The 27,024-nt window shown below is 33.2% G+C and overlaps 2 protein-coding genes across 2 annotated transcripts; one reads left to right on the top strand and one right to left on the bottom strand.

The window, feature by feature from the left end:
• Positions 1 to 1,726: 1,726 nt before the first annotated feature.
• On the bottom strand, positions 1,727 to 12,703 carry LOC132759145 (MTOR-associated protein MEAK7-like). The gene is made up of 7 exons (XM_060750870.1): positions 12,495 to 12,703; positions 11,124 to 11,345; positions 10,287 to 10,577; positions 8,667 to 8,967; positions 7,663 to 7,781; positions 5,901 to 6,092; positions 1,727 to 3,923 (listed from the first exon to the last, which is right to left on the bottom strand). The coding sequence occupies exons 1-7, from the start codon at positions 12,624 to 12,626 to the stop codon at positions 3,759 to 3,761; spliced, it is 1,422 nt and encodes a 473-aa protein (XP_060606853.1). The 5' UTR covers positions 12,627 to 12,703; the 3' UTR covers positions 1,727 to 3,758.
• On the top strand, positions 12,688 to 18,940 carry LOC132759147 (WD repeat-containing protein 89-like). Its single transcript, XM_060750871.1, has 6 exons — positions 12,688 to 12,802; positions 14,336 to 14,448; positions 16,226 to 16,317; positions 16,992 to 17,076; positions 17,320 to 17,369; positions 18,819 to 18,940. Exons 2-6 carry the CDS (start codon positions 14,345 to 14,347, stop codon positions 18,938 to 18,940), a joined length of 453 nt encoding a protein of 150 aa, XP_060606854.1. The 5' UTR covers positions 12,688 to 12,802; positions 14,336 to 14,344.
• The last annotated feature ends 8,084 nt before the right edge of the window (positions 18,941 to 27,024 follow it).

The raw sequence follows: 27,024 nt of genomic DNA, 5'->3' as shown, positions 1-27,024 counted from the left end.
ACAAAACCAACATCCGCGTAGTCTGATAAGGATCCATGCTGGTCGCTTTCATTTTCTCTACTTGTAATAGGGTTTGTAAGCAAACAGCATGGATCCTGATCAGATTGCGCGGATGCGCAGGCTGGTCTGGATCCATGCTGGTCGCAAACACACTATGTTGGTTTTGTTGTGGCGCGGCTAATTTTTTTTTGGGCGTTGTATATATAGTTTAAGTTTCACCGAGACAGAACGTAGTACATGTAAATTATGATGTAATACTATATTTTTGCATGCATCAGTAGACAGATAAAAACTACCTTTACGGGCTTACTAAGACAAAATATCCTTTCAGTTTGATTATGTAGCCAAAGGCCTTTATCAAATTATACACAACAATAACTTTCACTATACTCATGTAGATCTATTTGTAATTTTTTGATTTCATATGATGATAATGTCTTGCAAAGAATGTCAAAATGGCACACAATGTTTTGAGATTAAACATCAGGCCTTGCCATCAATTAGGATCCTTATGTGTTACCATGTGAAGGACTGGAGATCACTTAAATCCTAAAACTCCAAAGTAAAAATCATTAAACATGCACATTATGCCTCAGAAATGTTTTATTTTTATTTCTCAAAAGCTTTTTAAATTTGGTGTACATGTACTTCCATGGTTTCAAGAAAGTTACTCATTGGCCAGTTAGTTACCTGAAGCATCCTTTGCTTCTTTTGCTTTTTGGATATCATTATAGTGATATAGTATTTTGTATTGAGGTAAAAATACTACATTGTTTGCATTTTGCTACTTTTATGACAAATTATTTAACATTTATTGATATTTCTTCAAGTTATAAGCATCTAACATGCTCTAAAAACATTATTTATACATTATAAAATTTGTGTTTTTTCTTTCTAAAGAAGTAAAAATTTATTCGTTTCTGAGGCATAATGTGCCTGAATTCCTTATATTAAAATTTGAAATTCTTACTAAGGTCAAGTAAAGTCACTTAAAATGGAAAAATTTGCAAAGAGTAATAAAGAAAAGCAATTTGCAAAGAGTAATAAAGAAAAACACCTGTTATTTGGAATTACATTGAATATTGATTTTTCTTTTTTTGCAATTCTTAGCTCGATTTGAGCGAAAAGCGTTAATTGGAAACAATACGGTACATCAAATGGTACACAAATCTTGGAAATATATTTTCAGTCCAAGTAAAAAGACAACAACAAAAAAATTTCTATCCAGATAATTACATGCATATAATGTATAGGTACTGAATTTAGATAGAAAACAATAATTCTGTAATATATATTTTTTATTTGTATAAACGTCTTAAAACATAATCATGTATAGATTAGTGTTAATGTGTTAATAATAAAACATCAACAAATTAAATTGGTTTAGGAACAGATGTGTCGCTCAACAAATTCAATTAAAATGCTTACTAATGAACACTAATTCATTTAATGTCTCACTTGATTTACAAGGCTAATTAATAAAAGCCATTTTAATAAAGTAAATGTGTTACAATTTATATCCTATTGACTTAGAAATGATGTCTAACACCAAGTATAGGTTAAAGTTTTTTATACGAATTTAAAAAATTAAATTTAATTTTGTAAATACGTACTTATAAATTTTAACCAGCTTAGTGTTTTAAATTATTTTTATAAACTGTGGATTTACTAGACTGATTAACAGTTTGCCGAAAAAAAACAAAAAACAAAAACAAAAAAAAACAGTTTGCCGATTTACCTAATAAAATTTGTTACGATTCATTTGAAATAGACTGCAATCTTATTGGACAAAAAATAATTTCAAAAACTAAATCCAATTTTTATTATATACCTGTATCAATGTTGCTGTTTTTTTATTGTACATATTTGCATCACATGCAAAAAATGTGATCTGAGGTGGCATTACTGGCACTACATTATTTTAGAAGAATTATCATAAATAAACAAGCATGTATAATACAAGGGCCATTAAAAGGATATTTTGATATACATGTTGTATTTCTTGCATTTGGCTCTCATGGAATTTTCTAGAATGGATCACACTTGGTGCTTCTGTGCCTCACAATATCCTGACCTGATAAAACCTACTTGAAGGTTAAGTAGTTTTAGTAAAGATACTCTTGTCATGACACTTCTATATAATTCTCTTTTTGGACACCTGGACACATTAAAAAGAAAACAGATACATTTAGATCTGTAAATCAGTAGTAATACCAATCCATAAACAAGTAGAAGCATATGAACTTCTAAAAACAACTTCAGCCCCACTCCCCTCCTCCCATATAAGAAGGATTTTTAGAAAGAAAACTGCAGATCATCCTTTTAGGGGGACATAAAACAACCCTGAAATATTAGAATTCAATTACATGGATCCTTAATTTTATCACTAACCATTTTCATATGAATGGTATTCATTGCATAGACAAGAGCTTTTACTTCAATAAATTACACATTCAATAATCAGTAATATAAAATAATAAATAAATAAATGCAACAAAATATTCAGTTCATACAACCATTTCACTTATTCATATCAACTGACTGAATATCAAATACCTTGCCTATAAATAATTGCAACAAACAACACTATTTATATAATTACACAGTCATAAAATTTTAATGTTTTGTTCCAAATTGAAGTCTTATTCATTTAAAACTATTATATCACCCTATATAATAATAACATAGTATACAACATATTGAGGATACTGAATGAGTATATGTTCAATACTGAATTTATTGAACAAGTTGAATAAAATTATATTATGTAAGCCTCTGGTGAGCAAAATATTATTTTATTCAACAAGTTAATAAATTTAGTAATGAAGCTACACAAATATAAATTCTATTTATCACATACCTGAAACAAAATTTGTTAACAGGAAAAAAGAATCTTTCTTTCATGGACTTGCTTATACTGTAATGCTAAAATTTTGCTCCTCTTTCCGCTATGTTGGTATATAACACAAATAATGTCACATCGAAATAAAGCACAGCTGTGAAATGCCGTTTTTATGGAGTCACAGACGCACCATGGGTATGTGATAAATATAACATATCACCATATCTGTCATATGTTATTTATACAACATAATAAATGTATCCGTCATGTGTACAAATTTCAGGCAGTATTCCTAGTATCATACTGATAACAACAGTGAAACTTAGCTAACTCTAGTTAGTCTATACATGTAGATGTGTATTATGACAACTACTATGGCCCAACCAAAAATGCCATGTCTTTCCAACAAATGCTACAAGTAACTCCCACAATTGTCATATGCAAGCACTCCATGGAAATACTCAAGTCTTGATATAGATTGTTTTAATTGTGCTTAACTAATAAAGCCTTTAAAAGTTAGAACTTATTCAAAGCAACTACAATAAACATAACTTTTCCTGTTGCATAAAAATCACTCGCTGTTTTCAAAAGAAACTCCTATTCCACATTAGCTAATTCTCTTGTCACAGATCAATTCTTATGTATCGCATAGAAGTCCTTTTAATCAATTTACTCCACATTTATTTTATTCTATCCTATATAGGATTGCCTATTCTTTATCACTAAATTTGAATGACAAAGTTTTATCACATACATGTATAAATGAAGCTTGTTCTAATAATATACAACCACATGCTTCAATTTTGTTCAATCCTTTTTCACCTCTTTCACAGTCAATTACAGTTATTATCTGGTTATGAAAATATCTGTATGTCATAAACCACATCCCTGATATATTGCTAATATATTCTAAGTTCTACATCATTTTTGGAATGACATTCATTTTCTTTTTCATTTCCTCCGTCAAGGGGGCCTCGTCCTCTTCAAGGTCTCGGATACCCTCGGAATGCTGCTTTTTACCGGCCAGTTCCAGTAATGCCTTAGCGCCACTATCTTTATCCAATATGCTCACCCGGGATTCCTTAAATTCATGATAGAAAAGTAAGAAGTATAATACATTTTAGAAATTCTCCCTAATAATTCCTGTTTTATTAGTAGTTATCAATGATTAACGGCAATTAAAAACAAACATTTTGACATCAAATGTTATTAGAAACAGAAATATCTCTTGAAATGATGTCAAGTTGGAACAACTTTAACAATTCCCAAACTACCGTATAAGTACTTTTTTCTGCGGGAACTTTATTTCTGCTATTTCTGCGGTTTATAGCGACACCGCAGATTTAAAACCCGCAGAAAATTAAGCCTTTGGCTATGTCTACATGTATGTCGGAATATGTCAACTACCTGTGTTGTATAATTACATTACCATGTACCGTTATCAGCTTTTGTAGATGGGGATAATTTTTCTTTATGTACCCGTCATGAATGAAATATTAGAAAAAAAGTTACTTTACTTGTTCTTTTTGTTTAAAAAAATGTCATGTTTGTATGATGTTCGCTCATCCTAAGCTTGATTTATTTTAAAAATAAAACTATTATAGTTTGACGGGTGCAATAAACATACCCTTTTGTATTTGACAATATATTGTGTCAACGTGCGATATTACCATTGTTTATTTTTCACACTTTTGACATATTTATACACATGCAGTATTACAATTAATTGTTGTCATTGCACGTTGTTGATTTTTGTTTATTAACGTTTTGTTTATTGCGTTCATTGAACGCCGCCTTTCCTTGTTGATCTTGTTTATCATATTTTATATACAGATACATGGGGATCACGATGAACACACATTATAAGTCGTCTGCATGTTTACCGTAAGTAATGTGCATGTTACATCAACATATCTTGGAATGTTGTCTGTTTGTATCGGTTAATTTTGTAAAAATATCTAAATTAAAACACAGAAATAAAAAACATCAATGCGAGAATGATGACACCGCAGAAATAAGATACGTAGAAATTTAAAACCCCTTATTTTAACCAAAATCGCAGAATTTTAAGCCCGCAGATATAAGTACTTATACGGTACTAGGAAAAGTTAAAAATTAGTCAATTGTAGTTTTAATCACATAGAATCCATCAACTTCAAAATTCCTACCAAAGAGTAGGTAGTCATGCAAAAGTAGAAAAATCTATTTTTAGCATAAGTGACCTTGACCAAATCAACTGAAAATTCCTTGAAGGGATTGTCCATGCAGATAGTAAGTACAGAATGAATGACAAACAGGAAAAACAAAGCAACAATTATATGTCTAATTTCATATTAAAGGCACATTATGTTTCAGAAACGAAGGAAAGTTGACTTTTTTAGAAAAGGCAAAGATAAATTTATAACGTTTCAATAACAGTTTAGAGCATATTGGATGCTTGTTACCTGAAGAAAGTAGTGCTAAGCAAGTGCGAAAATTAATGTCATAAAATAGCAAAATATAAACAAGTTAGCATTTTGACTTCCATACAAGAAACTAAGTCACTAGAACTGTACTAATTAATTACCAAAAAGCAACAGAAGAAAAAGATGATTAAGGTATTTGGCCAATGATTTACTCCTTGAAAACTATAAAAGTTCACCAAAAATAAAAAATAACTGTAGTCTGTGTAGCATGATGAGTAAACTGTAACATGATACTCTAGGTGCGTACAGCTCCTTTATAATAGAGAGTTCCCTAGATCTTAATATACTACCATCACGGACACTGATATGTAAACACATGTATCATAGAATATAGTTAAGATAATAAACGTAGTTAGAGCACATATATATTTATGTCGTTAAACCCATGACGTAACAGTCTGTAGCGTTTAAAATGTAACATATTTTCTCAGTGTGTGTAAAGATGTTTCTTTTAAATTTCAAAAGAGTCGGTATAGTAATTATCAGATTTTTTCAAATATCAAATTTAAGCATATTATATCTCAAAACAAACTATAAGTTTAATGAAGTTCGAAATTATCAATTATCAAGAATTATCAAGTTTATAAACATACCTCATCATCTGAGTCATGTTTTTTCCTCTCTGGTCCTACAGCCCATATTTCAATACTATCTACAGAAAAATCTGCATTTTTTGACAGCTGTGGACTTCCATATGTCGTACATTTAGGAACTGCTTTACTGTGACCATTGTTAAATGTATAATCTATCCATAGTCCAAAATAATCTAGTTGTCCACCAAGTCCCTGATAAATATTTAAATATGTTTAAAGTATGAAAAAAATGGTTGAGTTCAATTAATGAAACTTGAAAAATACTTTAATCATAATAAACTTGAAAAATACTTTAAGAATTATCAATGAAATTAAAAAGTGAAATTTTCATCTTCACACCTTAAAGGATTAGGCTATACACCTAAAATAGAAAATATTTACAACAAAGTGATGATTCTATTAAAGTTTCTTCATATCAGATGAGAACTACATGTCATATAAAATTCATGAGAGTCTGAGTCTCGCACTGCATCTTTACATTAGCTTATGTGTATTTAAGTTTAAGCTGATCTTATCCGAAAACTGCATACTAGTTTATAATTAAAATTGAAGCTGATATTTTTAGGAGAAAAAAATGTGTATAGAAAATAGGATTGAAATGAAATTATTTTTTCATCAACCTTGAAAGTGATTTGTTGTTATGACAACAGTACAGTCAATATGCATGGCCTTACATCTAGGTATAGTGTTCAGGGGAAAAATTGCTTGACCTAACTGCTGGAGCAATATAGTTTGGAAAAAAGGAAAATCATTCACGTTGTATGTACTTCATTTAAAGAAAATGACTGTATTTTCATAAAAAAACTAAAGGTTTATAATAAAATATCACATAAAACTTAAAACAACAAGATGTTTGTATAACATGCATGTCCCCCTGATCAATATGTCCAGAGTTGCATGTATTGTAACTAAAAAACAATTTTGGCATTAAAAGCCAAAGTGACTTTGACATTTAAGCCTGTAATATGACTTTGACCCTGTGACCCTAAAGTCAATAGGGGTCATCTACAGGCCAAGACCAATACAATTTGAAGTTTGAGGGCCAAGGGCCCATGGGTTGTCAAATTATTGGCCATAAACCATTTGGACATACAAGGACAATAAGAACTTGAACTTTGACCCAGCAACCCCAAAATCAATTGAGGACGAGGGCCCATGGGTTGGCGAGTTATTGGTTGGAAACCATTTGGTTATACAAGGTCAATGTGACCATGACCTTTTACCCTGTAACCCAAAAATTAAAAGGAGTCATCTAATGTCCAAAACCAATACACCTTTGAAGTTTGATGGCCAACGGCCCATCGGTTGTCAAGTTATTGGTTGGAAACCATTTTGACATACTCGGTCAATGTGACCTTGAACTTTCACCCCAAAATCAAAGAGGTCATGTACTGGCCAAGACAAATGCACCTGTGAAGTTTTTGGGCCAAAGGTCCATGAATTATTGGTCGGCAACCAATTTGACATACAAGGTCAATGTGATCTTGATCATTGACCCCTTGACCCCAATATCAATAGGGGTTTAGAAACACAAGGTCAATGTGACTTTGACCAACAATTAATAGGGGTGATCTAATGGCCAAGACCAATACACCGATAACAGGATTATGGGCCCATGCTTTTTCAAGTTCTTGATCGGGAACAATGTGCGACGGGACGGACATACTAAGTTACTCACCAACATCATGCTGCAAATTAATATGACGTCCCTCTCCTTCGAAGGTGGACTTAATAAAGTATATAAAACACTGCAAGTTCTTACCAAGCCATTTGGCATTGTTTCTTGTCCTTGGTTGAAGTAAATGTAGTTAGAATTGTAACCAGTTGTAGTGTACACACCATAATTAGGTTTGATAGAAAACAGAAAACACTCTGAGCTACCTAAAACATAGAAAACTAAATGTTACAAAGTAAGGCACAATAATAAACACTTATTTCTGACTTTACATCAACCGTGTATATTAAATCTTTTTATAGATTTTTTTAATTTCAAAGATCTATTTTGTTGATCAATTCTTGAAAACTAGATCAATTCTTGGATAATTTTACCTAAAAAACCATGCCTCTAGATTCATGCTAATTTTCATGAATAATTTTGGAAATGTCTTTAAAAGTAAAATACTGTGATGTGAACAAAGAAAGTAATTTACATATTGCAGTCAACACTTAAAGTCCACATAAATTACCAAAAAGATTTGAAAATATGCAAAAACAACAGGTAGGATCAAAAACATGTAGCTCAATGCTTTAAGCGAGAAAAACCTGTAGTCTATGACTAATTGCTGTAATTTAGTTATTCTGGAGTTTGGTTTAAATATCATATACCTGTTGATATATCATAACAAAACATTCTGCCATAGGTGCAATGGCAACTCACTAGATACAGGACAAAGAAATCATTAATATTAATTACATTAGAAAACAGGACTGATCAGTCCTGTCAATAATCCCCTTAAAATGGATAAACCCAGTATACTCCTGCATATTTCTCCTCTTGGCTTTAGGTTAACGGTGTTTTTTATACTTTTTGAAAACATCATTTAGAACAAAGGTATATTGCATCCTTCAAAATGTATAAAAGGAATAATCGTTTACTTTGGAATTAAGCATAAATCATAAAAGCTCCAAAACATATGTAGATTTTAACCAGTGTATTAGTTTAGTTGAGCTTGTGTTTAAAGTATAATTATACATATACAACCTTAACTTCTAAATAAATGAAAAATTTACATATGTTTAATCTCATAAAGTTTCAAAAAAGTTTACCATAAAATGTAGGTTTAATTTCCCAACTGTCAGAAACATAAGCTCCAAACACATGTCCATCTTTGTCTTTGACTAACAATACATTTGGCCCCTTGCCAAGAACGTAGCGTGTCAACTGAGCGAAGCTGTCACCATGGAGACTGTTGCTATATAGAAGTCGCCATATTGACTGATGCTCTCTGGGAAGGTGGTAGTTTATATAACTGATTGATAATGTTTCTAATATTGTGGTAGTTTTATTCCAATCTACATTAGATGCTGCTGGCATGAATGACTGTATTATATTATGTGCACTGTCTTTCTGAAATGACAATTTGCAACATAACATTAAAGACATCAAAGGACTTAAAGGTTTTCAAAATCACTATTAGAACAGTCTTTTTAACTGCTCAGTATATGAAAATTTTAATGTAAATCAATACAAATTCAGTTTTAAAGTTTTAACTGACTAATTAACTTACCCAAACTCAAAGGTTTAGAACTGAATATAATTAAAGGACATTTAAATGATTCTATATAAATGACACATTTAGGAATATTTCTGTTGAAAGTAATTAGTATCACTATGCATTAAGATCTGGTTTTATCTATTAACAAGCAAATTCGTTGAATTTATATCCCCCGCCGAGTACTGGTTATTATTCACGCAACAACTGAAGACATAAGGCTTTATTTATATATTAATCATGGCATAAACAGTAATATTCTTCGAACTTGATACATATTCAGGGCAATAACAGAGCCATAACTTTGTGTTAAATAGTAAAATCTGGAAATGCCAATGAGATGTATGCATACTACATAACTAATCAAGGGCCATAAATCTGAGTTATAACTATCTGACTGGAACAAGGCGACTATATGCACATCTCCTCTTAGTATCCCATAAAGTTTCATTGAATTCCAGCCAGTAGTAGCAGAGAAGTAGCGAGGAAACAAATATTTTTCTATATGGATACTGCATAACTTATCAAGGGCCATAACTCTGAATTAAAGTGAATGACCGGAACAAGCTGACGATATGCGCATCTCCTCTTGGTATTGAAGGTTCCCATAAAGTTTCGTTGAATTCCAGCCAGTAGTTGCAGAGAAGTAGTGCGGAAACAATTTTTACTCCATATGCATATTGCATAACTAATCAAGGGCCATAATTCTGAGTTAAAGTGTCTGACCGGAACAAGCCGACCATATGCGCATCCCCTCTTGATATTAATGATTCCCATAAAGTTTCGTTGAATTCCAGCCAGTAGTTGCAGAGAACTACTCCGGAAACGATTTTTACTCTATATGCATACTACATAACTAATCAAGGGCCATAACTCTGAGTTAAAGGGTTGGACCGGAACAAGCCGACGATATGCGCATCTCCTCTTGATATTGATGATTCCCATAAAGTTTCGATGAATTCCAGCCAGTAGTTGCAGAGAACTACTCCGGAAACGAACTTCGGACAGACGGACGGAAGGACGGACAACGCCAAAACTATATCCCCCTCCCGATTCCATCGGCTGGGGATAATAAAACAGATTTATTGCAACATTCTTTGCTGTCACACAAATGTCTATGTCACAGCAGGGTTTGACAAGAGTGGAAGAAATATATATAAAACATCAACTGTACCGATATCACAGGAAACAGATGATAAAAGACTCTGTCAAACATTTTCAGGAACATATGACACTTTGAGAGCCAGTCTTCAACTTCATCTTGGCTCTTGTATCCTCCTCCCACATCAATTTCATTCTGGCTATTCTCTTCTACTCCCCTGTCAATGTCACAGAATTTGTTCTGAGCTAGGAATGAAATAGAAAGTCTAGAAACATCTTCCGATGATACTTGATATTTCCATGTTTTACAAGGTGTGTCACTCTTACTAATGTGGAGATAACTTTTGATAACATTGTTCACTGTCTGAAATGAAAAACAGTTCATTTTACACAAAAAGTTCTCATTTATGTCTCACTGCTGTATTTTTAAAAGAATTTAGCATCACATTTTTTCTTAAACAATTTTTTTACTATTACACATGTGTACATGTGTATATCAAACTGATTGGTAAAATGATCAAATAAGAAAAGGAAATATATCCTTAACCGTAAAGTTATCCCTTAAAGAAACAAGAAGTAGGTATTGTAATTATGATGGCAAATAATCTGAGAGTTTCATTAAGACTTGATTAAAACTATTATTTCTAACAATTTGCAACCAAAGTTTTGTTTCCCTTGATGTGCCATTTGGCCTGTATGTTAATGCCTTAAAATATTGATCAAACGTAACACAGCTGCCAATATTATCTAGAGAATAATTGAAATAAAAATTAGACCTCCATATAATGTAACCAATAACTTCTTCTTTTCTTATTTAATGTTTTTTTTGGTCCAAAAAAAAGCACATAATTATATGGCACCTTTACCCTTTAGTTCACACCTACAGTGAAAAACATTGCTTGTACATTACCTGATATAATTTCCTCACTGGAACAAAGCCATCATCCCGCCCACTCAACAGGCAGAAAACATCTGCTTTTTCAGAGTATGTACCCTTCAGACATTGAGCAAGGAACCCGGCAAACTGTACTTCTGTAACATGCTTGTCTTGAATTTGTCCTTTATTTATACCACAATGGCAGACAGCATGGAACACATCTAAGTCGAGATTTATGAACTTTTCTATATGTTTCTGAAAACAGACAAATGTCATACTAATTAACATTAAGTAGAAGTGACATAATAAGAAACAATTAAAGAATATATAGAATTCTATACCTATCAATGAAATTTTCAGTGTCAGTTCTAATTGGGCAACTCCATTTTCAATGTAACTCAATGATAATAGGCGGGGTATTTCGATAACAGAACAATCGCAACTTTTTGGATTAACAAATCAAACAATAATCATCGAGTGTTCCAAGTGAAAATGGAAGTGGTGCATGAAACACTAAATGACACCTTTAGAACTGAAAAATGAACAATTTTTTTTTTTTTAACTGACTTTACTGTTCATACATGTAGGCTTTGCCATTGGGGGATAACTCTCCAACTAATAAGCTGGCAATTTAATCATCACACAGTAGTTTTGGGTACTTGTATGATATTAACATTTTTTCATATTTATATATTCTGGAACATAATACAATGGGAAAAGAAACTGATTATTATCGCGGCCTTATCTCATCCAAAATAGGGGCGTCCGTGGCCTTGTGGTTAAGGTCGTTGACTTCAAACCACTTGCCCCTCACTGCTGTGGGTTCGAATCCCGACAGGGACTTTTGATTCTTTCATGTTAAGAAGCTATCCAGCTAGTTTACGGAACGTCAGTGGTTCTACTCAGGTGCCCTTTCGTGCCTGAAATAATTCACAGAAGGAAACCTGAGGTTTTCCTCCACCAGTAAAGCTGGAGCGTCGCCAAATGACCTATACTGTGTAGGTGTGACGTAAAACCCTATCAAACAAAATCTCATCTAATCAGGCGCACTCACTCCCATTTTTGTTTAGTTGATACTTGTAAAAAGGTATTTTTTTGTTCAAAGTAGTGTCATTTTGTTGGTAGTTAACAATCTAAAGTAAATAACAATATATCAGGCAACAGGTATAAGATTTTAACAGTCCTTTAGTATTACAATATTCCTTACATGATTTCGTGAAAATCCAAAATGTAACTTTTCATATTGACAACATAAATATATGGGTTAAAACGGAGCAGCTGGCCACTGGACACCAACATAAGACAGCTTATTTGGTAGGTAGTTGCTTTTCCCGTTTAAATTTATATGTCCCAGTCATAATTTAACAGTAGTTTAACAGTGTTTATCTTTTTAATTTTTCATACCTTTAGAAATGGTTCTGTGATTGACTGATTTGGAGAAATGTGTTGAAATAATTTATGAATATTCTGCCTTTCTTCCACACTGAAAAGTTGTAAAATTTCAGCTTCTTTCTTTTTACTTTCTGCACCTCCCATGATTTTGACAGATCGATCAGCTGCTGATTGATCACTTCTTCGGCGAATAAGCGTTTGTTTATTTAAGAGTGAATAGACGCTTGTTTTTTAATCGGTGTTAAAGTCATTTGCATCTCATGTAGTTTATCCGGCAATGTGTTGAAAGTAAAATTTGCAAACTACTGAAATTGGAACAGGTAACAGTCCATTTTAATGATATTCAGATGTACTATAATTTAATTCCCTTGATTTAAGTGAAAATAAATATTACAAGATTTATTGAAAAAGCTTATTATTCGTAAAGCAATGTATTTTCGCGATATGTATATTTCTCAGACAGGCCATCATATTGGTTTTTGGCTGTTTCCAATGTCATTTATTTCACACTTGACATAATTATCACAAAGATAGATCCTGTTCTATAAATCTTTATTTGCTAAATTTAGGTTAGTAAAACTAATTGGACTTGTAAAAGAGACATCAAGATAATTTTTGCCCGGTGACAAAAACAGTTTGACAAAAAAAAAAAAAAAAAAAAAAAAGCAATCAATCAAATGGGGAAAACCTTTAATGCCGAATTAAGAAGTCTGCATTTATGTATATTTTTTCTGAGGCTTCCAATATTTTACAAAAGCATAATGCCTTTGTTCACTTCACAATGTTTTTTTTTTAAATACATTTTAAAAACTTCATGTATATAATGTGAAATAAGCCAAAGCCTATGAACAGGGAAGTTGGTTAAAAAATAGTTCATTTTTTCGTTTCAAAGGTGACATTCGGTATTTTATCACTGGTTCCATTGTCAATCTGAATACTCAACGAGTATTATTAATCCAAAAAGCTGCAATTGTTCATTATTGGAATACCCTGCCTATTGTTATTGAGTTACATTGAAATTGTTGGCGCCTGACTAGAACTAACACTGAAAATTTCATTGATATGTATAGAATTCTTTATATTCTTTGTTTTTTATTTGATTTTCTTTTAAATATACATGTGTAGTTTATAGCAGTCCCGGCCTTTGACTTCCTCGTATTAACAATTGAATCCGAAGCATGCTGCATTACACAATTGAACTTGCAAGGACTTTTATCCAAATTCTCATAATGTAGTTTAAGTCTTATTTTTGAATTCTGACAATTAAAAAAGCAACAAAAAATAAAAATAAAAAAACATTTGATCCAGATTTCTTACATTTTTCATGTGGATCTAGCCAAGAGAAAATAATGAAAATCCTAAAGGCCAAATTTACCTTTACTATGCACCTTTTGGGATTTATCAGTTTAAAATAAGATTGTTGCAAAAATGCCAATGAAATTTTTTTACATGTATGTGAATTTTTTTGAATGATGTTCCTTTTTATAAACTATACACATCCAGTCAGTAGCCTGGCAAGCCAAAAGCAGGGAGACCATTTCATGAGTCGAAGTCCTGATGTGTTGAAGTTTTTACACAAGTCCCTTCAATTCTGACTTACAGAAGTTCTACTGTATCTATATAGCAGATAATAAATTGCTCTTCAACAAATATTGGTATTCATCATAAAAATGTTAATATTATATCACTAAAAACTTTATCAACATAAGAATATCCAAATGATACATATCTATATAATTTTTATCAATATTTGAAATACTTATGGAAAATGTGCCTATTGTAGAGTGTAGACCAATTCACTTTAAACCTTTTATATGTATGTATAAATTGTATTTAATGTATTAATATTTCAGTCACTGAACATGACAACAGAATCAATGTTTGAAAATTTAAGCCTGGTAGAGAAATCTGCTGTATCTTTAGACAATGTTGAAGAAGATTATGTCTTAGATGTTGCTGCACAAAGGTATATGAATTAATTAAGTATTGAAGGAGCTTACAATATTTATGATACTTATGACGATCTTGGATCAATCAATAAATGACCCTTATTGATTTTGAGGTCATTAGGTCAAAGGCCAATTGATATATAACTAGAAACTTAAATTTCAGTTTTCTGTGTACATTTTAGAAAGAATTAAATTCTACTGAAATGTTGAAATATATACCGTATAACTGGTTATTTCTGCGGGTGCAAATTTTTTGCGTTTTATGACTGAAAATGGGTATACTAATTTTTACGAATGAAATTTCTGCGTTTTTCATCAAAAACGTATGTAAAATTTAATTTCTGCTCTTTTATGTATAGGTTAGAGTGCATATTGGGTGTTCTTCGTAAATAAGAAAGCTAAAAAGGAGCAGGGCTTGCGAAGCGACTGTAGCTTTCTTATTTACGAAGAACATCCAATATGCACTCTAACCGGCTTAGTGCTCCGCCCACTTGCGTTTTATAATATAAAACATCCAGTTTATATAAAATCTGTTCTATTAAGATTTGAAACCTGAAAATTTGAAAAATCCTCGTCGCTGATTGGCTTAAAAAAATTGGCGAGCACTAAGCATATGATAAAATAAATCCATATAGCACATTTAAAAATAGAAGTTAAAAGTAGAATACCGAAAATGATAATCAACTTAGCATGTATACAGCCTACAAACACAAACTTGCTAAACTTATTACACGATAAACTACATGTAAAATCCTTTGTGTTAAATTGACTACATGTACACTGAGAACGTGTGATAAACATCTCACAATTCTTTATTGATTTTCACTAGAGCCAGAGGCTACCAGCGGGGTGTATGTATTGAATAATTTAAAGATATACTATGCTCATCCTTGAGTAAAATATTTTATTCAAAGAAATTTATTGAAATCTATGAAATTCTTATGGAATGTGTCTAAAACAAATAAAAAATGAATAAACTTTAGGTTGGAAGCAATGTTCCCTATTACAGGATAGGTAAAGATGGTCTTTTCTTACAAAAAACTGCCAGTTTTTTTATTAACGACACTACAGATTCATAATGTTACCACATACAGTGTGTAGCGTATTTAAAATGACATATCTACTTTGTGTGAAGTCAAAACATGTTTATCTTATGTTTTCAAAATGACTGTGTAGCAATTATCAATATTTTTTTTAATCAAATTTGAGCATAGTATATCTTTAACAGGTAAATTGAGGTGACAAATGCAATAAATTACATTTAAAACTAAGAAATATTTGTGAATTTAATTTTTGCCGTCCGAAGGAACCCGCAAAATATCACAGAAATTAGCTATCCGCAGAAATAACCAGTTATACGGTATTCTTATGAAATGTGCATGTTGGTCAATTTCTTTTGCCATCAGTTAATGTGTTTAGTGGCTGCATGGCCAAATGGATAACCTTAACGCGTGGGACTAGTACTATAGGTATTGCTGGCCACTATAGGTATTGCTGGCCATGTGGGTTCAAACCCTGTCGGGGGCAATCCGTTGTTTCCATGAGCAAGAAACTTAACACTCATTGCTTAGTATTGGTTGGTTCCAGGAACAAATTTGAGAGTCTTTCAATAAGCTTCCAACACAATCAAAATAAAATTATTTGTATTAACTTACAAACTAATTAATTTTTTTTACATGGAAATGTCAAGAGCTTCAAACTTCACAGAAAATGTTAAATTCAAATAAACTTGTATAAGGTTTTATTTAGCATTATGATTTGTCAATGAAAATTCTTGTCCATTTCATGAAACAGAGGAAATGGTGAATATATAGCAGCTACCAGCAGTAATCATACAATAAGATTGTTCTCAAGGTCAAATCTTGCTAATGTAGGGGTGATAGAAGGTAATGTACAATTTTATTACATGCTTTTCAGTAGTCAGTGAAATTATATTTTGATAACTTCACAGTGAAATTGTAAAATATCATGTAGTTGGACTTTATTTTAATGTGGATGAAAACAAATTATATATACCACCACAAGTACCCTTTGCCACAGTAAAATGTGCTTGATTACCAAATCACACAATTGCACATATCATATTAAGAATGAAAGAAAATTTGTGAAATTTTACATGATAAGTATTTTTTAACGAGAAAAATGTGATGTCATGATTTGATGATGTCATGAATGAGAGTTCAAGTTGTTTCACGGCAAAAATTTGTAAAAATGACTGAAAAACATGGAATAATAGAGGAAAAATTGTTAGTTTTGGATGTAAGATTAAAATATATTTCACTTATGAGCACCAGCTCTTATATTTTCAAAAAAGTATTATACCAGAGTCGCTTTTGTAACTTTTTATCATAAATTTTGTGGATATTAAGATGAAAAATTTGAGTTTGGTCCGTCAACAGTATAGATCTTGGTCAGATTGTATGGATGTGCAAGATGGCCTGGCTCTATACTGGTGGCAAAGGCTAATCAATTTTGGTTCCAACAGGTTAAGGGTTGATGTTTTTTATATATATTATATATATGTGTATATATGAATGTTTTGTTTTTTATATACATTTAGGTCATTCAGATACTATAAGTGGGATAAGCTGGGGAAAGACAGAGCCTCACCTACTTTATTCATCATCTAAAGATAAAACTATCAGGTATATCTCGTAATTAAAGTGACATTTTTGCTCATCCAAGGGTATATAGTTGGTGAACAGGTGATTTCTATTGACAAGGAAAAAACAAGTCATGTGATTTTATTTATTTTACTTACTTATTTTATTTTGTGAACATAATGGTCAAATATTATTTTTACGCTAACACATATTTACTTTTGAAATATTTGTGTAGATTGAATAATTTCTGTCAACTAGAAGGTAATATTTCAATAACAATTTCAGATGTTGGGATACAAGAACTAAATTATCAAAAGAAGTTCAGAAATTCAGAGGTAGGTCACTGTTTTATGTATCATCACATTCTATGTCATGCATTATAAAGTTTTAGCTCAACAATGAAGAGAAAATTTATTCTACTCACTCTGATGCTAGCATATGAATCCATGGCATTACACCTAGATTAAGTGATAAGTACTATCCCACTTTTTCATTAGACCCATTGTGGTATTTGCTTGAAACTTTGAAAACTTTCCTAAGACCATCATCTCCATTATTAATTTAAATAAACAAATGTATTTTCCTATGTTTTGCCCCTTTTTGATCAGGTTTGCAATTTTGATCCTGGTTATTAGATTGGTCTATGATGGCATGCAATAGACAGGGGGGGGGGGGGATCTAAGAAGATGCTTTCTTGCATAGCGCATAGCAGACTGGCGTTTCCGTGAGTTTTACCCATGCCGGAAATTTCATCTGGCATGGGGGGTGCCAGATGAGTCGCGTGCCAAACAACGTCAATTTAGCTCACTTTATGAATGAACCGCGTTAAAATGACGTCGTTTAAGAAGGGAAATATGTGCTTAGGATGACGTCCTTTCGCCGTTGTTATTTAAGTTGTAAGTTCATACGCTATTGTAAGAAAATAGTTATGGAGGAAATGACTTTAATTTCCATGAACATATATCATATTGAGGTAAACCATTTTAAATATGAAATAATATGGCAGAATATGCAAGAGAAAATATCTGACATATGATTGCTGTTCGGCTCGGAATATCCGTCCCTCGGGAACCCGCCCATGGGCGGGTCCCCTTGGGACAGATATTCCGGTCCGAACCGCAACATATGACAGATATTATTATTCCTGTCAATAACTAAAGTTAGATTGACTTATCGTAATCAAACTTGCTGTATGGAAAGTTTATGTGAAGACTTTGCCTGGGATTGCTTTTGGGCCACCTAGGGTCAAGGTCACTGTTACTAAAAGTAGAAAAACAGTTTCCTTTCAATAACTAGTTAGGAATAGAATATTTCAATGAAATTTGGTGTGTTGCAAGCTTATGTGAAGACCTCACTTAGGATTGCTTTTGGGCCATGTAGGGTCAAGGTTGCTGTTACTAAAAACAGGAAATTTGGTATCCAGTCAATAACGAGGGTTTGAAATGATATATATCAATGAAACTTAGTGGTCGGTCACTTGCAGAGAAATTGGTTATTACAGAATAATTACACAGGAAAGCTGTTAAGTTGGTTCAACCACTGAAATATGACAAAAAATGTGTTAAATCAAAATAAAAACCAGAAAAACATCAGTAAACTTATATCAATTAAACTCATCAATAATGAGGTGTCTTTTCTTGACAGTGGACCTAAAATTTTAAGAGAAACTACATGTATGTGTATCAAACAAAACTTAAAAAATGTATTTGACATTACGGTAAATGCAACATGTATCAGTCCTCTAAATTATATGATATATTGTTGATATATATTGTGTTGTATAGGATCTACTGAAACAGAGAATATGTTTACATGTATTGACATCAACGCTGATGATAGAGTTCTGTGTTCTGGCCAGGAAGCTGATAAGGAAGAAAATGCCTTCATTTTATTCTGGTACATATGAGCAATCACTTAAGATATAAAAATTCTTCTTTAAAATCTTTAAAAATTTACTTTTTGTGTCGCCTTGAAAAGGCGACATATAGGGGTTACTTTTGTCGGCGTTGTGGGCGTCCGCGTCGTTGTTGGCGTCCGCGTCCCCTTAAGCTTGTCCGGAGCATAAGTCAGTCATTATAAGTCTGATTGACTTCAAACTTGGTATGCATGCTTCTTATAATGACCCGAAGTGCAGTGCACAAGAACCGGTTATTTTTGTCCGGGCCATTTCTCCTAATGTATAAAAGCTATGGACTTGAAAATTTATACATGTAGGATGATAGATCTAATTAAGAAGAAGTGCAGTGCACAAGAATCGGTACTCTGCACTGCTTAATTTTTGAGTTATTGCCCTTTGTTAATTTTTAGCTCGACTATACGAAGTATATGGAGAGCTGTCCTACTCGCCCCGGCGTCGGCGTCCACGTCCAGATTTCAGATTAAAGTTTTGGTGCAGTAAAATATTTTTCACTATAACTTTGTCATTTCTTAAAGTATCAACTTCAAACTTCAAATTTATGTTCCTTATCATCAACCACATCTTATGTGACAAGGTCCATAACTCTAGCACCAATATTTTCAGATTTATCTCCCCTTGAACTTAGAATTTTCCTTAAAAAATACTATTTTTATTATGCCCCCCTTCGAAGAAGAGGGGGTATATTGTTTTGCTAATGTCGGTCTGTCTGTCTGTCGGTCCGTCGGTCTGTCGGTCTGTCCGTCGGTAGACCACATGGTTTCCGCTGATTATCTTGAAAAGTATTTATCACAAAGTCTTCATATTTCAGATAGTGATTGGTCATCACTAGTAGATGACCCCTATTGATTTTGGGGTCACTAGGTCAAAGGTCAAGGTCACAGGGGCCTTAAATGTCAAAATGGTTTCCGCTGATTATCTTGAAAAGTATGTATCTCAAAGTCTTCATATTTCACATAGTGATTGGTCATCACCAGCAGATGACCCCTATTGATTTTGGGATCACTAGGTCAAAGGTCAAGGTCACAGGGACCTTAAATGTCAAAATGGTTTCCTCTGATTATCTTGGAAAGTATGTATCACAAAGTCTTCATATTTCACACAGTGATTGGTCATAACTATTAGATGACCCCTATTGATTTTGGGGTCACTAGGTCAAAGGTCAAGGTCACAGGGGCTTTAAATGTCAAAATGGTTTCCGCTGATTATCTTGAAAAGTATGTATCTCAAAGTCTTCATATTTCACATAGTGATTGGTCATCACTAGTAGATAACCCCTATTGATTTTGGGATCACTAGGTCAAAAGTCAAGGTCACAAGGGCTTTAAATGTCAAAATGGTTTCCGCTGATTATCTTGAAAGTATGTATCTCAAAGTCTTCAAATTTCACATAGTGCTTGGTCATCACTAGTAGATGACCTCTATTGATTTTGGGGTCACTAGGTCAAAGGTCAAGGTCACAGGGACCTTAAATGTCAAAATGGTTTCCTCTGATTATCTTGAAAAGTATGTATCACAAAGTCTTCATATTTCACACAGTGATTGGTCATAACTATTAGATGACCCGTATTGATTTTGGGGTCACTAGGTCAAAGGTCAAGGTCACAGGGGCTTTAAATGTCAAAATGGTTTCTGCTGATTATCTTGAAAAGTATGTATCACAAAGTCTTCATATTTCACATAGTGATTGGTCATCACTAGTAGATGACCCCTATTGATTTTGGGGTCACTAGGTCAAAGGTCAAGGTCACAGGGGCCTTAAATGTCAAAATGGTTTCCGCTGATTATCTTGAAAAGTATTTATCACAAAGTCTTCATATTTCACATAGTGATTGGTCATCACCAGTAGATGACCCCTATTGATTTTGGGATCACTAGGTCAAAGGTCAAGGTCACAGGGACCTTAAATGTCAAAATGGTTTCCGCTGATTATCTTGGAAAGTATGTATCACAAAGTCTTCATATTTCACAAAGTGATTGGTCATAACTATTAGATGACCCCTATTGATTTTGGGGTCACTAGGTCAAAGGTCAAGGTCACAGGGGCTTTAAATGTCAAAATGGTTTCCGCTGATTATCTTGAAAAGTATGTATCTCAAAGTCTTCATATTTCACATAGTGATTGGTCATAACTAGTAGATAACCCCTATTGATTTTGGGATCACTAGGTCAAAGGTCAAGGTCACAAGGGCTTTAAATGTCAAAATGGTTTCTGCTGATTATCTTGTAAGTATGTATCACAAAGTCTTCATATTTCACATAGTGATTGGTCATCACTAGTAGATGACCTCTATTGATTTTGGGGTCACTAGGTCAAAGGTCAAGGTCACAGGGACCTTAAATGTCAAAATGGTTTCCGCTGATTATCTGAAAAGTATGTATCACAAAGTCTTCATATTTCACACAGTGATTGGTCATTAACTATTAGATGACCCGTATTGATTTTGGGGTCACTAGGTCAAAGGTCAAGGTCACAGGGGCCTTAAATCTTAAAATGGTTCTGCTGATTATCTTGAAAAGTATTTATCAAAAAGTCGTCATATTTCACATAGTGATTGGTCGTAACTAGTAGATGACCCTATTGATTTTGGGGTCACTAGGTCAAAGGTCAAGGTCACAGGGGCCTTAAATGTCAAAATGGTTTCCGCTGATTATCTTGAAAAGTATTTATCACAAAGTCTTCATATTTCACATAGTGATTGGTCATCGCCAGTAGATGACCCCTATTGATTTTGGGTCACTAGGTCAAAGGTCAAGGTCCACAGGGACCTTAAATGTCAAAATGGTTTCCGCTGATTATCTTGAAAGTATGTATCACAAAGTCTTCATATTTCACACAGTGATTGGTCATTAACTATTAGATGACCCCTATTGATTTTGGGGTCACTAGGTCAAAGGTCAAGGTCACAGGGGCTTTAAATGTCAAAATGGTTTCCGCTGATTATCTTGAAAAGTATGTATCTCAAAGTCTTCATATTTCATATAGTGGTTGGTCATCACTAGTAGATAACCCCTATTGATTTTGGGATCACTGGGTCAAAGGTCAAGGTCACAAGGGCTTTAAATGTCAAAATGGTTTCCACTGATTATCTTGAAAGTATGTATCACAAAGTCTTCATATTTCACATAGTGATTGGTCATAACTAGTAGATGACCCCTATTGATTTTGGGGTCACTAGGTCAAAGGTCAAGGTCACAGGGGCCTTAAATGTCAAAAGGGTTTTCGCTGATTATCTTTAAAAGTATTCATCACAAAGTCTTCATATTTCACCTAGTTATTGGTCATAAGAAGTAGATGACCTCTATTGATTTAGGGGTCATTAGGTCAAAGGTCAATATCACATGGGCCTTAAATGTCAAAATGGTTTCCGTTGATTTTTCCATATTGAACACTTCCATGTTCCCATTTTTGGCAAGTTTATGTAATAAAATTATCAATTATGTGAGTCAATGGCTAGAAAGGGGGGTATATGTGTCGTTCGACATTCTTGTTTACTGTTACTTCTTTATTTCTTAAGGGATCAACCTCATACTTCAAATATATGTACCTTATCATCATCCCCATCTTATGTGTCAAGGTTCATAACTCTAGCACAAATATTTTCAGATTTATCTCCCCTTGAACTTAGAATTTTCCTCAAAAAATACTATTTTTTACTGTTACTTATTTATTAGCTCACCTGTCACAAAGTGACAGGGTGAGCTTTTGTGATCGCTTTTCGTCCGGCGTCCGTCCGTCCGTCCGTCCGTCCGTCGTCCGTCCGTCGTCCGTCCGTAAACTTTTGCTTTAAATGACATCTCCTCATAAACCACTGAGCCAATTTCATCCAAACTTCACAGGAATGTTCCTTTGGTGATCACCTTTAAAAATTGTTCAAAGAATTTAATTCCATGCAGAACTCTGGTTGCCATGGCAACCGAAAGAAAAATCTTTAAATATCTTCTTTTAAACAACCCTAAGAGCTAGAGCTTAGATATTTGGCATGAAACATCTTCTAGTGAGTGTCTACCAAGTTTGTTCAAATAAAAGCCCTGGGGTCAAAATTGGCCCCGCCCCGGGGGGTCATTGATTTTCCCTATATGCATATAGTAAAAACTTGAAAAATCTTCTTTTAAAGAACCCAAAGAGCTAGAGCTAAGATATTTGGCATGAAACATCTTCTAGTGAGTGTCTACCAAGTTTGTTCAAATAAAAGCCCTGGGGTCAAAATTGGCCCCGCCCCGGGGGTCATTGATTTTCCATATATGCTTATAGTAAAAACTTAAAAAATCTTCTTTTAAAGAACCGTAAGAGCTAGAGCTTAGATATTTAGCATGAAACATCTTCTAGTGAATGTCTACCAAGTTTGTTCAAATAAAAGCCCTGGGGTCAAAATTGGCCCCGCCCCAGGGGGTCATTGATTTTCCCTATATGCATATAGTAAAAACTTAGAAAATCTTCTTTTAAAGAACCCAAAGAGCTAGAGCTAAGATATTAAGCATGAAACATCTTCTAGTGAGTGTCCACCAAGTTTGTTCAAATAAAAGCCCTGGGGTCAAAATTGGCCCCACCCCGGGGGGTCATTGATTTTCCCTATATGCATATAGTAAAAACTTAAAAAATCTTCTTTTAAAGAACCATAAGAGCTAGAGCTTAGATATTTGGCATGAAACATCTTCTAGTGAATGTCTACCAAGTTTGTTCAAATAAAAGCCCTGGGGTCAAAATTGACCCCGCCCCAGGGGGTCATAGATTTTCCCTATATGCATATAGTAAAAACTTAAAAAGTCTTCTTTTAAAGACCTAAAGAGCTAGAGCTAAGATATTTAGCATGAAACATCTTCTAATGAGTGTCTACCAAGTTTGTTCAAATAAAAGCCCTGGGGTCAAAATTTGGCACTGCCCCAGGGGGGTCATTGATTTTCCCTATATGCATATAGTAAAAACTTTAAAAAATCTTCTTTTAAAGAACTCAAAGAGCTAGAGTTTAGATATTTAAGCATGAAACATCTTTAAGTAAATATCTACAAAGTTTGTTCAAATAAAAGCCCGGGGGTCAAAACTGGCCCTGCCCCAGGGGTGTCATTGTTTTTAACTATATGTGTATAGTAAAAACTTTAAAAATCTTCTTTTAAAAAACCCAATGAGCTAGAACTTAGATGTTTAGCATGAAACATCTTCTTATGGGTGTCTACCAAGTCTGTTCAAATAAACAAATAAAAGCCCTTGGGTAAAAATTGGCCCGGGGAGGGGGGGGGGCCTATATACAGGTGAGCGACCTCAGGGCCATCATGGCCCTCTTGTTTCTAAAGGGATCAACTTCATACTTCAAATTTATGTAACTTATCATCATCCACATCTTATGTGGCAAGGTTCATAACTCTAGCACTAATATTGCAAGAATTATCTCCCCATAAACTTTTTTTACTAGAAAATGTTATTTTTTACTATAACTTTTTTAGTTTTAAAGGTATCTACCTCAAACTTCAAATACTTATTCCTTATCATCAATTACATTTTATGTGACAATGTTCGTAACTCTTGAAGCAATATTTACAGATTTATCTTTCTTTGAACTTGGGATTTTCTTTAAGAAATATTATAACTTCTTTACTTTTTAAGGTATCTACTTCAAACTTCAAATATATATTTCTTATCATTACACACATGTTGTGTGAAAGGTTCATAACTCTAGCATGACTTTTTCTAGAATTATTCCCCTTGATCTTGGAATCTATGGTAACAAATGATATTTTTTTACTTTAACTTAATACATTATTATACATAATTGGTTTTTCTTTCATAGTTTTGTCCTCCTTACTGCGTCCAGTATTTTATTAGTCGAGCTTGGCTGTCTCCTGTGACAGCTCTTGTTATACTTTATTTTTGTCTGGGACATTTCTCCTAATGTATAAAAGCTATGGACTTGAAACTTTATACATGTAGGATGATAGATCTCATTAAGAAGAAGTGCAGTGCACAAGAACCCGTACTCTGCATTACTTATTATTTGAGTAATTGCCCTTTGTTAATTTTCATATTTTATTTTTGGCCCGGCCATTTCTCCTTAAGTATAAAAGCTATGGACTTGAAACTTCATAGGATAATAGATCTCATTAAGAAGGTGTGCAGTGCAAAAGAACCTGTACTCTGCATTTCTTATTTTTTGAGTTATTGCCCTTTGTTAATTTTCATACTTTATTTTTGTCCAGGCCATTTCTCCTCAAGAATAAAAACTATGGTCTTTAAACTTCATAGGCTGATAGATCTCATTAAGAAAAAGTGCAGTGTACAATAACCATTACTCTGCACTTCTTATTTTTGAGTTATTACCCTTTATTAATTTTCATATTTTATTTTTGTCCAGGCCATTTCTCATAAATTATAAAAGCTATAGACTTGAAACTTCATAGGATGATAGAGATTATTGATAAGAAGTGCAGTGCAAAGAAACTGCTTCTCTGCACTTCTTATTAGTCCCCTACCGGTTTACCGGAGGGGAATTTAGGTTTACCCTCCGTCTGTCCGTCTGTCTGTCCGTACGTCCGTCTGTCCGTCCGTCAGTCCGTCCGTCCACAAAACTGGATCCCGCGATAACACAAAAGTACTGAAAATATTTTAATGAAACTTGGTATATGGATAGATGGCAGTATGGAGATTATGCACGTCTTTTTCTTTTCTTCTTATGTTGAAAATTCTGGTTGCTATGGCAACAATTAGACTGAAAATATGGCAAATTTTACACATAACCTGGATCCCGCGATAACGCAAAAAGTACTGAAATTTTTTTTATGAAACTTGACATATGGGTAGATGGCAGTATGGAAATTATGCACATCCTTTTCTTATCTTCCTGTGTTGAAAATTCTGGTTGCTATGGCAACAAATAGACTGAATTTCAAGATTTCTGATTCTAGTTTTTAAGTTTTTTCACTATAAGTTCTTTATTTCTTAAGGTATTTTCTTCAAACTTTAAAAATAAGTTGCTAGTCATCAACCACATCATATGTGACAAAGTTTACAACTCTAGCACAAAATTTTTCAGAATTACCTCCCTTGAACTTAAAATTTTCATGGAAAAAAACATTGTTTTTTTTTTAATAACTTCTTTTTTTCTAAACGTATCTACTTCAAACCTCATATAAATGTTTCTTATTATCACTCAACATTTGTGAGTGTTCAATACTCTAGCAAGACTATTTCCAGAATTATGCCCCTTTTGAACTTAGACTTTTTTTTGAGAAATTGGTAATTTTTACTCCAACTTCTTCAATCATAATAAAATTTTCTTCAAACTCCCACATCATTATAATATGACAAGGTTTATAAATCTAGCATCCATATTTCCAGAATTATCTCCTCCTTAAACTTTTAATTTTTCCTATTTGTTCTTTTAACTTTCATTTACTTCAATTTCAAAATAAATATTCAATATTCATACCTTCATTACTAATTGTTCTTTGTTACACTCACATCATGTATGACATCGTTATCTCCTTTTTTTTAAATTTGCTTTTAAAATGTTATATTTTGATAACAGGGATGTTTAAAAAATAACTTTAGACTGTCCTTCAGTCCGTCTGTCTGTCTGTTCACTGTGATCACTTTTAAAGAACTTTTTCAACAAATTTACTTAAAATAGAAACATAAGTGAATGGCCAATGGCCCTTCAGAATGTTGCTTGGGCTCTTACCGGTAGGGGACTTATGGATTGCTTGCAATACTATGATAATTGCTTGTTATTATTAGGTTTACCCTCCGTCCGTCTGTCTGTCCGTCCGTCCATCTGTCTGTCAGTCCGTCCGTCCACAAAACTGGATCCCGCGATAACGCAAAAAGTACTGAAAATATTTTTATGAAACTTGATATATGGATAGATGGCAGTATGGAGATTATGCATGTCTTTTTTTTTTCTTCCTATGTTTGAAAATTCTGGTTGCTATGGCAACAAATAGTCTGAAAATATGGCAAATTTAACACATAAACTGGATCCAGTGATAACTCAAAAAGTACTGAAAAATATTTTATGAAACTTGAAATATGGGTAGATGACAGTCTGGAGATTGTGCACATCTTTTTTTTTTCTTCCTTTTTA

Source organism: Ruditapes philippinarum, unplaced genomic scaffold (genome assembly GCF_026571515.1).
Source record: "Ruditapes philippinarum isolate M1 unplaced genomic scaffold, ASM2657151v2 ctg11782_1_1_1_1, whole genome shotgun sequence".
In the NCBI taxonomy this organism is placed as follows: domain Eukaryota; kingdom Metazoa; phylum Mollusca; class Bivalvia; order Venerida; family Veneridae; genus Ruditapes; species Ruditapes philippinarum.
The sequence above is the reverse complement of the archived record's forward strand: the minus strand, read 5'-3'. Positions and strand labels throughout refer to the sequence as shown.

Coding starts and splice junctions, on each gene's coding strand:
- LOC132759145 (XM_060750870.1), bottom strand. CDS start 12,626: ATGGGAGGTGCAGAAAGTAAAAAGAAAGAAGCTGAAATTTTACAACTT. Junction 11,346..12,494: donor TCACAGAACCATTTCTAAAG/GTATGAAAAATT, acceptor GTCTGTTTTCAG/AAACATATAGAAAAGTTCAT. Junction 8,968..10,286: donor ATCTGTTTCCTGTGATATCG/GTACAGTTGATG, acceptor TTGTCATTTCAG/AAAGACAGTGCACATAATAT.
- LOC132759147 (XM_060750871.1), top strand. CDS start 14,345: ATGACAACAGAATCAATGTTTGAAAATTTAAGCCTGGTAGAGAAATCT. Junction 16,318..16,991: donor TAATGTAGGGGTGATAGAAG/GTAATGTACAAT, acceptor ATATACATTTAG/GTCATTCAGATACTATAAGT. Junction 17,077..17,319: donor TCTAAAGATAAAACTATCAG/GTATATCTCGTA, acceptor TAACAATTTCAG/ATGTTGGGATACAAGAACTA.